At 35.8% G+C, this 13470-nt stretch overlaps 1 protein-coding gene across 1 annotated transcript in view; it reads left to right on the forward strand.

Annotated features, from left to right (window-relative positions):
- Positions 1 to 13088, forward strand: part of LOC145667715 (uncharacterized) — a 49767-nt gene extending 36679 nt beyond the window's left edge. The window contains exon 2 of the mRNA XM_081735175.1: positions 12075 to 13088. Within this exon, the coding sequence (XP_081591301.1) occupies positions 12096 to 12896 (801 nt within the window). The 5' untranslated portion in view covers positions 12075 to 12095 and the 3' untranslated portion in view covers positions 12897 to 13088. The remainder of the gene's footprint in view (positions 1 to 12074) is intronic.
- The last annotated feature ends 382 nt before the right edge of the window (positions 13089 to 13470 follow it).

Raw genomic sequence — 13470 nt, forward strand, 5'->3', positions numbered from 1 at the left:
GGATGGCATGAGCGAGTTTTCTTTGAAACTCGATTCGACTAGAAACAGACAACTTTGAGCTCAACACGAGAACTCGACTCGAAAAATTTCCTCCAACTCGACTTGAATTCGGGTCGAGTTTCGAGTCAAGTCGAGCAGTGAAGCCATATCTGGCATCTTGGTGCTAGATCTAGCATAATTCACATGCATTTAGCATCTAGCATCTTGACTTTAGCATCTTGGCCAAATCTAGCATAATTTCATTCTTCCCTCTGATGAACAGAAAGAGAACGAAAATTTAGATGGTTCAAGGACCGTCGGGAATTCTTAGTTGAAGCGATGGTTGGAACAATGAGACCAGTCAGTATTTTCGCGGTTGTAATTTATTGTTGAATTCAGAGAAATTTTCAAAAATAGCAAAACGTGACTCTACAAAACATATTTACTTACCCATAGATTTATTACTGTCAACTGAAACCTGAATGTTTGGTTATCTGGGATGTTTCTATCCCTTTCAATTAACAACTTGATAGGGGAGGGATATGAGCGTCAGGGGAGAGCTAGTAGTACACTAAAGAAATGTTGCAGGCCTGTGTCGGAAGCGGCATGTTGTGTATATATTTCTTAAAATGTTATCCATTTATAAAACATAAATTCGACCTTCCTCCCTTATAATGTTCCATTTACCAATTTATTTCATTATCAGTCCTGACAGCGTCATATTAGCTTTGTATTGTATATGAACACAGTTGAAACACTTCATTAAAATAATGAAGATAAGTAGGGGCGGGTCTTTAAAATTAGCTAGGAAAGATAATTTGAAAATCTGGCATAATTTACAAAAATCTAGCATAATTCAGACCCGTGTTGGCATCATCGCGAGTCTCGAGTGTGGCAACAGTGAAGTCGAGCCAAATCCGGTGTGTAGTTTCGAGTACTCTCTTCAAGTGTCTTGTATAGACAATATAATTATTATCAATGATACTCCTACAACTTTACAACTTTTATTATTATTATTATTATTATTATTATTATTATTATTATTATTATTATTATTATTATTATTATTATTATTATTATTATTATTATTATTTATAACAGCACTGTATAAACATGAAAGATAGACGGTTTGTATCTGAATACTAAAAAACTAGTTGATTGCCGACCTTCGTAGACGTGAAGTCTGGGAGTCAAGGACATTGTTCACGAGCTTCTGAGTTTAGGTTGTAGTATTCGGGCTCGAGTCAAACATTGTTAAAAGTTATAGGGCACTGCCCAAATATCTTCAAAACTGCTCTGCCCGGGTTTAGAATTGTCAACGACTAGAGCTGCTCGGCTCACAGCTCATTCACTATCGACCCGAACCGAGAAGTGAGCCGAGCCAACAGCTCACCCAACCGAGTCGGCTAGAGCCCTGGGCTCAGTTGAGCCGAACCGAACAGATGGCTCATCCCAACCAAGCCAGATCAAGCCGATGGTTCACCCCAAGCGAGCCGGCTCGAGCCATCGTCTCAGTTGAGCCGAGCCGAGCTGAGCTTGTTATTAAAAAATCTCTTGCGATCTCGCTATCGAGACGAGACGAGATGCGAGCAGTGCTCCCTCTCGTGAGCAATACTAAAAGTATTCCATGTTACTGCTTAGCTTACATTTCTCATGGCTTTCGCTTTCCAGTGTAATCAGGCCATGATTTCAAAACGAGTTAAAACGAGAGAGTCATATATGAAACTCGACTCGACTCGAAACTCGACGCTAAAAACAGTGAATCGATTCGGAACTCGACTCGAGAAAATTATCTTTGACTCCAGTCGAAACTCGTGAACTCTAGTCGAGTTTCATGTCGAGTCGAGTTTTAGCTCGACTCGTGCCCATCACTATGAGTTAGAAAAAATCGTTGTTTTATAATTATTCTGCTAAACTAATTATATAATAATAACAATGTTGTTATGTAAAATTAAAAATACAGAATATAGAGAAACATTACACTACAACTAATAAAATGAGAACACATGAACTGGGAGTGAATCAAAGCTTGCCAGTAACTTTAAAATTGCCAGTATGCATTAAAGGTAGTTCCAAACTCTATAATCAACGGGACTTTAGGATACGCGAACTGATCTAAAGGAACTCTAATTTTAGATATCATCAACATTACATGAATAAAGTAGGGTTACTCATCAGAACACAGTTTATTCATATTAACCCCTTACTGTATATCGTTAATTATGGCACCCTAGTTGTTGATATTTCCCTCCGGGGCACCACTTAAATTTAAATTCTATCTACCATCATCCTCAGCTTTTAAGAAAAGGTATTCTTTCAAATGTTCGAACGATAAAATATTTTCGTTCTCCATCTTTATAAAAGCAACACCAATCAAAGTAAAATAGACTACCGGTACCATTGCACTAGTAGTTCACTCACTGAATGTATTGATTTGGAGCTGTCAAAATCTACGACAAAATTTTGCAGGTGCTTGCAATCAGTATGTGATTTCCTTGAAACTGTCCTCATCTTCCAGAAACAGCAAGAGGCACTATGATCTTATCTGTTTCTCTATATGTCGGTGACTGACTGTCGGTCACTGACATCGTTCATGCTCCATTGCTCCATTCTGAGAAATTCACTTACAGGAAAGAAACATTCGTTTCTGAAAAAAATATACATATATTGTAGTTACTCATCCGAAATGTAACGCGAAAAAAGTAACGCAAACTAGGTACGTTACTTAAAACTTTGTAACGCGTTCCCGTTACAGTTACTTTGGAAAAAAAATGTAACATGTTACTAGGAAAAGTTACTTAAAAAGAAACGCGTTACTTGCGTTACGTGACTTCCCAAGACTGCTCTTTCCTCAGACGAGACAGCAAAGAAACACAGGTGTTTGCTCGCGTTGCCTTCTGACTTGGATTTAAATCATGTGGGACCTATCGACCCAACTTGTAGTGCTTCCCAAGTTGATGGAGGTGCTGTCGAATGGTTTCTCCACTCACACTGAATTGTAGTTCCAGTTCCTCACATGTCTGGCCGCTGTTCGCCTAAATTGCTGCATGCAGATCATTTTGTACATATGTTGGTCTTCCGGCACGTAGTGCGTCTTCGAGTATTTCGTCACCGTCCTTAAACTTGTAAAACCATCACTGCACTGTCCGCGTAGCCACGACACCCTCACCAAAGGCCTGACATATCTTCCGCCCCGCTGCAGGGGTGTTTGACCCCAGTTTGAACTCGTACAGCATACACGTCCTTATGACGGTCTGTGGAAGTCCCATGTTCACTCTGTCATCACGCAAGTTCATAGTGTAACTAAACTGCCACAACCAGGTAGTATGTTGGATATACCCACATTAACAACTGACTTTCATCTTATCTCCATTCTCATTCAACTCACGGTGCGAGGGCCAACACAAACCTCTACAAAAAGCGACAGAACGTTTTTGGTTACCTTTATAGATTGCTGTGCACTGAAATGTGTGAGTGTGGAGCCAGTCAGGAATTTTGTGAAAATTTGTCGCATAATAATCTAATGAAACAAGAGCTTGACTCGCAGACTAGAGATGGCGTACTAAGCACTAATCAATCACATTAATGTAATACGTAATGTTAATTATTTTTATTATCATGTAAAATCATAGTTGAACTAGATTTTTTCTAAAAATTTACTACCTTTCATTTTCCATTTGTATAACACACACATACACACAGACAATTATATATATGTACTTGTGCTGTTTGTTTCAGTATCTCACTTTGCAAATATTGTTGCATCCCTGTTCCAAAATAACTATGAATGTTTAAAAAAAAATAGTATGGAACTTTTCATAGGAAATTTATTTAACTTGCAAATAACGTTAGAAGAAAAAAGAGTAGGCTGATAAACAACGAAGATAATGTATATTTTTCTATCAGTGTATATGAATAGTATGTCTACTAGGTATTTGGATATCTGGGATATTTTTCTGCTATTTCCTTTTATTACGTATAACATTTTAATAAATAATTGTTCAGTAATTCAACAAATCATTAAATACTATACATTTAGTTTTAGAGAAAGTACTTAACATAACGTATTACTGAGAATGTAATTTCTTTTAAAATGAACCATGAAAAAAGAAAATCTATACGTAAACAACAAAGATAATTCTTGTTTCTTGAATCGAATTGTGCGCCATTGTGATGACATCATCATGTCTACACAGCATGCACCAGTGAGTGACATCATCAGAATTATTCACCAGAAGGCTTCTCTAAATGAAACAAAATTATCCTCTCATCTTATCTTCGCGGAAAATAGCACGGGTTGACATATTTGGATGCAAAATTTTATTAGTGACTGTCATTTTGATTATGTAATTAACACAAATCTCCGTTATTAATGGACCGATTTTCTTCATTTATAGCTCATTTTAAAGATAAGTAAATTTTCTATAAAATCTGATATGTAAGCATTTTCTCTAAAATTAACAGTTTGGAGTTATTTTTGTTTATTTTATAAATATTTGTTCAACACTTTATTAAATTATTAAATAACTCCTATACCTTTAGTTTTAGAGGAAATACTCACATAACAGTTTTTATAGGAAATTTAATTTCCTTTAAAATGAGCTATGGAAAAAGAAAATCGGTCCATAACCAATGGCGATAATGCTTGTTTCTTGAATCGAGTTGTCCGCCATTTTGATGACGTCACCATATGTACACGCCACGCACCAGCGAGTTACACCATCGAAATTATTCATCAGAAGGCTCTTCTAAATCAAAAAGTCGCCTTCTCGTCTTATCTTCACGAAAGCTGCCACGGGATGACATATGCTCCCCTACTATATGTTGTAACTCATGACATTCCGCTCGGTGGCAAGTAGAACTTTCGGATTCGTCTAGTTATAATATATCAAATGCAAACACAATTGTCTCGTTCAGATCTCAGTGGAGCCACTTCGTGACCCCTCCCTTGTGAGTATATACATATTTAACCCCATACCGCATGCCGTGCCATATATGGCACATACCGTTTTTTCACTTTAGCTTTTTTGTGATTTATCAAAGGCATCAAATGACTGTTTTGTCTGCTGTGTGAGATATTGACGTGTATGAATAAGAGATTTTGGTGTCATCTGGCATGTTTTTGGTGAGTTGTAAGTGTGTCAGATATGGCACTTATTTATTTCTCGTCGGAATTAAGTGAAAAATCTAAAATCCAAGTTTTACTTCATTTTTCAAGTTCCCATATGAGGATTTCCAATACTGATTACTTTTTTTTCGCTAAAAGAAAAGAAATCATGCAGAAAGGGGTTAAATATATTATCAGTTCACTTAGCAGTGGTTTGGGGTAATTATTCTGTGTATCCTATAAAAAACTTGAAAACAAAGAATTACATCATAGTCATTAAATTAATTTCTAATTTTGATAACATAAATTAAGAATATCAGTAGGTCACGGAAATTTAACCCTTTCAGACCTGGTGGTCACATTTGTGTACATTAAGTTTTAGACTTAATATAATTACTCTGGAGGATTCTAAATGGCTGGGTTTTTATGTCAGAATTCTTTGAAGTTTTCTAAATCACTTTCCACTATTTCTGTGGTGTTTTAATCTGTTGTCAGGAAGCAAGGCACGTTTCTTGTAGACTACTTGCAGGTGCTATCACAATGGTCAAAGTTCAGCCACGTAGGCTGTTTTATTCTTGGCGAAACAAGCTATTTGCAAAAAATTCTCCTCTTGTTTTAGTGATGTATTTTGAGTTTCTAAACTATATAGATCACAATGATGTGTTCGATTAATCCCATTTTTATTTTACATACGTATTTCAACCCTAATGCATGCAAAATGTTTCGTCCATAATTCTCTAAATATGACATCCGCAAACGAATTGACGGTTGTATTTCATTTGTCAAGTCATAAAGAATAATAATTCAAAATAACAATAACACCGGAGAGTAAACAAAAAATCAGGTCTGAAAGGGTTAAACTTACGGTTTTCTGAGAACTAAATATTTTCTTTAATTTATCATTTCCAAGATATTTCTTTCACAATGTAAGTATAACTTCTTTTAAAAAAATGAAGCTACGATAGCATAAATACTGATATTAAGTTTGTTTGTTTCAAAACTACACTCTGACCTCAACATTTGAACTCTGCTATAACTTCACTGTTAGCTTTCTTTTGAAGTAGTCTGATGAATGATGGAGCATAGAAACATAGAATCACCTAAACGTTCTCAATCAACTATTGCATTAAATTATTTTAATAGGTTTTCAGTAATGTATATTTCCAAAATCGTTTGATGACTTTAAATAAATTGTAACTAAATTTATTAACCCATTAACTGACAGTTATTTAAATCATTTTCTGCTATATTCAGCATATCCATTGTAATTTTGACGCGCGCCTAGTGCGGAGAATATCTGTCCATAACGTGTATGAAATTTATTGTATGATCAAAATGACCCATTCATATCCTGTAATTGGGTTAGCTTATGGAGCGGCGGATTAGCCATCTTGCAGCCCTAAGCAATTTATGGTAGCAGACCCTCACCTGCTATTACATCTACCCCGTGATAAATTGTCTACTAAAACAAAAAATGTGTGTGAAATAGAGGTCTGCACGCGCCGGAATTTTTAGCCCGGGCCCGGCCCGGTCCGTGAATTGATAATGCGAGGCCCGACCCGAGCTCGTATTATAATCAAATGAGTCCGAAATAAGCCCGAATTACGGAAACTTAATAATTAACACAAAATTGTATTTTTTATTTACAGCAATTAGAGGTTTAATTTTGCAGTTGTGCTTTAGAAGTTCTCCAGAAAGAACTATCCGATAAATATCGTTGTACAGTATATTTACAAAGTTAGTCCCGAAAATGCCTGAGAAGTATTGTTGTGTATTTAAAAATTTACGGCCTGAGCCCGGCCCGGGCCCGAAGTGATATATGCTTTGTAGGCCGGAGTCCGGGCCGCAGGTGGGGTCGGGCTTAAGCCCGTGGGCTCGGTCCGAGCCAGTGCAGACCTCTAATATGAAGACGAAGAGGTTAGCTGAAGACCGTGGAGTATGGAAACTTCTCAGCTACGGTAAGTGACCTGCTAATAATAGCACAATACCTGTGACGATGATGTTATGGAAGACTTGTTAAGAATTCAACTGTTACTGGTAACCAATCATTTTAATATGATTTATATTATTTTTTTTAATATAGAAAGCAGAGGCACGTGCATATTATGATAACGAATTTAGATTTATATTATTTGTTGCAAATGGGCCAAACAAAATTTTATAAGGTGACACTTTGTGGAAATTAATTCGACTGTTAACACTATTCAAAATTAAGTGTACTACACATAGCCAATAGCAACTACAAGCTCATTTTTATAAAAGAAAGCATATTATATGTATATTTCACACTGTAGTTTACACTGATCGGTAAGTTGAATCGGTACGATCGGATTAGTATAATATAGGCATGTCGAACTCAACATCTTAAGTGGGCCAAATTATCATCAATCTATAATAGCACGGGCGTGAAAAAAATTTTCAAACTTAAAACTTATTTTAAAAACTACATAAAATATTACCTAACACTGCGATTCTTAAAAAAAAAAAAAAAAAAAATAGAAGGATTGATTTTGAGTGTAGCGTCCCCTTGAGCAGCGAAGTTATATGAGATATGGACCTACAGCTTAACGTAGGATCCGAAGCACATAAACTCCGCCGGGAATCGAACCCGGGTCTTCCACACCAGAGGCGCGTACGCTGTTTCTTACCCGATGCCTGGCGTCGTTTTCCTGCAACCAGGTTTCGGATGTCTGGAGACATGCTGCTCGCACTAGCAATTTTCGAAGGGTAGGATGGCTCAGTGGTATAGCGCTTACCTCTAGCGTGTGTGATTCCTGGTTCCATTCCCGGCCAATTAAATTTTTGGTGGACAACATTGTGTCCGTAGGACTCTTGGGGTACTTCCGTTTTTCCCACTCTCACATTCCAGCAATTATTGCATCACGATTCACTTGCCTTAATCACCCATCTCCCAAGCCTAACGGGCAAAATCGTGGGGCCTGAAGCTGAAAGATTTCATTTCATTTTCACTATCAATTAAAAAAAAAAAAAGAAAAAGATCAGATGAATATCTGTTAACCGGAATCTCTCCGAGGATTTGTTCGTTTTCTTAAATAAAACAAGTTGTTCACGAACATGATACGTACTACCGAACATGGAAATCACGTAAGATGCAAATTTGTGGGCATCTGGGGACCACACAGGTATTTGTAAAATTTGAGAGTACCCACATCACTAAATTTTTACTTTAGAGTCAAGTTGCACTGATTTTTTTAAAATTCAATTTGTAAATTGGCTGGCACTTTCTCAGCGTTGGTATAATTTTGTAAATCAGTAAATTATACCTAGGAATATTTTTTATTTTCTCGGGGTAAACCGAGGGCCGCAAGTTTGGCATGCCTAGTCCTGGTTTAATGTGCAGTGAACTTAAGATCTGTCCAAGTAAAATTTACTTTATATTTTTATTTATTTATTGTAGTTTAACGCTATATGATTATGCCCTTTAGACTAAACAAAACGGATGATTAATGGAAGTGAAGTGTGAAAATATAATTTAGTGCGCTCCCACCGGAAATCGAACCTGGGACCACGTGCACCAAATGTGTACTTGTTAGACACTAGACCATCGAGGAGAACATTACTTTATCCTATTGAAGCAATTGTAAAGAAAACATAAAAGTAAAATATGGAGATCATTTCTACTATAATTATGTCATTTCTGTCAAGAAGAACGGAAATTAAACAGTTCTGAAATTAGGGAGCTGAAATACATTGCTGGACATTAAAAATGCCAAGAAGGGAGCATTGGATTGATCCCACGTTTGCAGAATGTGAAAAGTATGAAAGGCCAATAAACCAATTAGCAGGAAGTCCTGCAATGCATCATGTGCTCCATCCACGTCTACAGAAAACTGCAGATAGGCCAGAGAGAGTAAAAACCTGGTGCTTGCGCGACGTGTGGATGTATAAATGACGTACAATGCCTCATCGTCAAATACGGCAGCAACTCTAGTTTTCGCTTTTGATTGTGGGAGAATTTTAATATATTGTGAGTGCGAACTAACCTTTCGCAACATTGATATATCTGTTACGGAATGCAGCCACAGTGATGCGAATATGGAATCAATGTCTCCAGAAAGGCAATTCAAAACAAGGTACAGATTCCAACATGTGGGTCGCATATGCTATGGTGGATCGGGTAGCCACAACCCACAGCAATCAGTGTACCCGTGAACAGTTCGACGTTGTCGGACGGGGAGAAGAAGAATATTTTCAAAGGGACCCATTGATGCAGTTCCGTTTGCCTGAAGCAAGGTGTCGCGAATATGAAGAGCCAAGTGTCTATTCCCGAATAAGTTGCGCTTCTATCTGCAGCATTATGATGCTCACATTCATTTCTGGCGATACGGTTCCAACAGACTGGGTGACGTCTACATTCTGCATAAACATTCTTACACTTCCTAGATGGATACGATATACCACTACTTCCTTGGTTGGCGCGTTTATCTGATCCCTCGCCAATTGAACACATCTGGTCCATGATTGCATACCAAGACTTTCCCAGCTGTAGTTGAGAAGCTTTTGCAACGTGCCGTGGAGGCATGCTTGACATATTCCAAGGAGACACATGAAATCCCATCATCACTTGTCGTGTCGCAGCAGTTTTGGCCGCCCATGGTAAACACCATGGCCGCCCGGCCCTCCCATTGTTTTTGTATTAACATAGAAAAATGTATATATCTTAAGTTATCCTGCTAGTATTACTGCTATAATTTCCCTCTGAACCAAAAACAGTAGTTATGACTCCTTCAAATCAGTTTTTCATGTACTACTTACGCTTATGGGCACGCTAATCACGCGGTCAATATAAAACAAAGGTGAAAAAGGGCCTGAGCTGTTGCAGTGTGGACTTGGTATCGTCTTGCATTGACTCGTGTAGCGAACAACGTGGGAAACTCAGCTTGAATATAGGTGCCATGGGCCAAGAATCGTAGGCCCTCATCACACGATTGCACCTGACCCTTTCCGAACGAAAAGGTTTGAAGCTTGCTTGTCGCCAAAACTCGCTTTTTCTGTAGAGGTTGTTGATTCCGCACTTTCAGTTGTTTTGTTCCTTGACCTTGCTCTCTTTTGTTACTTCTGCTGAAGGGATCGAAAATCAACCACGAGTCCACCCTTCTGTTTAAATGTGCATCTTTTTAAACATTCCTTCACGAAAAATGATTTAACAATTGTATCTTGTTCCTATCCGATGCTGAACAAGGAAAAGCTCAGATCCGAACTATCGGATGCATACAGTAACGACATTCTTTGAACAAGTGAACTACCACCAGTGATTTATTACTATTTTTGCGTGACAATGACTTAACAGATACATTTTTTTAATCTTATTATGACATCAGAAGGCAGAATGTATCAATGTAACATATAAAATAAAACACCTGAAGTTGAACATCCTCTTTATGTTACACTTTTCTGGAACTGAAGAAAAACTCTACGAACATATTGTTACTGCAAACCCTCTATGCTGAACTTTTCCATAATTTGAACGATTTGAGTAAGTAGTAGGTTACGAAGTTAGAGAGGTTTTGCAATATTTAATTTTAAACTTAGAAACTAAATTAATTATGAGGTTCCTCAAAGTTTATAAACCTGTGATTTATATTAGTATCAAACGTACACATTATATACACTCTCTATTTTTCACTACATACATTAGTCATTAAAATATTCAAAATGTTTAGTATATGTGGATGATGATTAAAATATATAAAGAAATAAAAACTATGAAAAATACTCCAGATAGTAGAATTTCCTCCAAAAACCTCATGACACCAATTTTTTGTTAATAACGATAACTCGACAAAAGTAATATGTACTCTCAAGATTTGGAAGTAATATTTAATAGGCTAGTTAAAGTTTGGATACCGTATCTGAATAAGAAATGATACGTACGGAAAGTTTGGACTCACAAGAATAAACATATTTGATAGTTATAAGAGAAATTATAATGTTTTTGTTTTACAAAACAGTGAATGGTGTTTCGGATAATAATACTTATTTGTAAACGTTAAGTTCCACAAAAAAGATGAGTTCAAGAATCTCTGAAAATGTAATTATAGCAGGAACTGAGATTCAGGAAAAATAATAAAGTGTGTCCACCGTTCCGAATGCACTTTTGGCATATGAAACTGAAGAAATCAAATTACTTAAAATTTACGTCCGTATTGAATTATTTTAAACGTGAAATCAATTTTACACAAACAATTTAACTTACAGATAAATACTTTTGTCATTGTTTTTTATCTTTTTATATACTATTTCTGTTTATTTATTTATTTATTTATTTTTGCATAAATACAACTCAATATATATATTTCTATATTTTATGGTAATTATATTGGATGTAAGTTTTCATTTTTTTTTTTATTAACTGAAGGAAATGGGAGAAAATATGGTAATTCACAACCAACATGAATGGGAATATTCAGTTTGAGGTTTATATTTATGTATGAGACAAAAGTATGGGTCATAAATTGATACATATATAAACACATCATGAATAAGACATTTAAATAATGAAACTTTTGGAGTCTTTCTCTATTCGTGCTCAATTTAAATTATCCTCGTAAGCTTTGAATTTCAAATGTATTGTTAACACGAACTTTTATAATTACTTTCTACTATACAATTGGAGTGGTTTTCTCTCTTGGAAATGCAATAAATAAATTAACCACACTATGACTTATTTCTCCCTATAACCAACACGAAGAAAATTTTTATAATTCCAATTTCGTATAGTTTTCTGATTTATAAGGTGTTAATATAACGACATTTGAATGTTGACATTTAAAAAGAAGTTTTATTTTAAATAATGGAAAATAACATGCATTTTACTGGGAGAGATTCTTAGTGTATTTATTCTTCAAACCTTTCAGTTACAAGGTAGGGTATCACATAAACGTATCCAGTATTCCTCACATACTAAACCTGAATTTGCTCCAGATATTATTGCAAAATAAAACTGATTCTTCATTTTTTTTTCTAGGTCCCGCAAAGTACTTAAATCATGGATTATTACGCAGCTGAGAAAAGATTATCAGTTCTTTACTTTTTGTCTCTGGTCCTATCGCTCATTGCTTTGGTTACATTTGCAATAAGTTTCAAACACTGGGAAAAGGAACTTGATTCATGTGTACACAGACGACTAGATGAATGGAACGAAGAGCTGGAAGATACTTGCGTTGATGGATGTTTGTTGTACGGAAAGATGACCTTCACTAAGTTGATAGGTGGAACAACAGAGATCTGTACTTTTCTAATGTTTTCACAGGTTCCAATTCTAACTATTTCTCTTCTCCTCGGTGGTTATCACAGTTACCGTGTCTGCATTGTGCTAGTTAATTCAAGAAAAAAGTCACGACAAATTCGACAACATGATAGATCCCAACAACGTAGTGAAGAAGTAAGACAATTAAACAGACAGGTAAAGAGGACTACAGACAACGTTATTTGCTGGACTCCCTTGGCTTTATTATGTGCTCTGATGACAGTTCTTGTGTTAGTGATAGCAGCCATAATGACCGATGGTTACTATGAGACATGCAAAGAATATCGAAAGTCTATTGTAAAAAATTTAAATGCAGATGGCCCAGTAGTTGACTTGGTACATGAAAGGTTATCTTGTGGAGCCATACTGGAGTTCATAGACTATATTGAGCCCAATACCTACTCAAATGAAAGAATTCAAACTTCTCTGTGTTTGCAAATGGCTATATCAACCAATTGGATTAATTTTGTTAATTGGTTTGTAGTACTTGTATATAATTGTCTTCTGGCGAGATCTACGAGAGGCTGCTGCAGCTCATAGAGAAAATAGTACATTTTATTTCTGTTTAGTACTGATGATTATTATTTGTAACTGTTGATTCATAATGTAATTTAAATGCAATAGATTTTTATACTTTTAAAGTAAGTAATAAATTAATATAAAACGAAATATTTTTTTCTAACTATTCAGTTAAAAATTAATGATCAAAATGATTACAACTGTGTAAGTGTTTTCGAAGTTTTATAAATTTCTTCTTTGTTCTTGGTAAAATACTAACCTTCATCTTTCTTGGATTTTCTACTTCTAAACACCATTTCCAATATATTTCAAATAAAGCTATTTTGATTTATACTTTACAATCCTGAGAATGAGTATATAATAAATCTGAAAGAAAGGAACATGAGAAATTAAAACACAAGATTAAAGAAAGATAGCTCCTTGTATTAATGAGAAATTTATCATTAAGAATGAGAGACTTTCATACTGAGTGGAGCAATGTGTCATGCAACATTTTCCCCTTAAACTTTTAGAATTACACTCCAATTGAACTATGCGACAAATATTGCCTTCCTTCGTCAGAAATTTAAATTTCATTTTAAGCTAAGAAGAAGGG

Source organism: Thermobia domestica, chromosome 1 (genome assembly GCF_964235325.1).
Source record: "Thermobia domestica chromosome 1, izTheDome1.hap1.1, whole genome shotgun sequence".
Taxonomy (NCBI): domain Eukaryota; kingdom Metazoa; phylum Arthropoda; class Insecta; order Zygentoma; family Lepismatidae; genus Thermobia; species Thermobia domestica.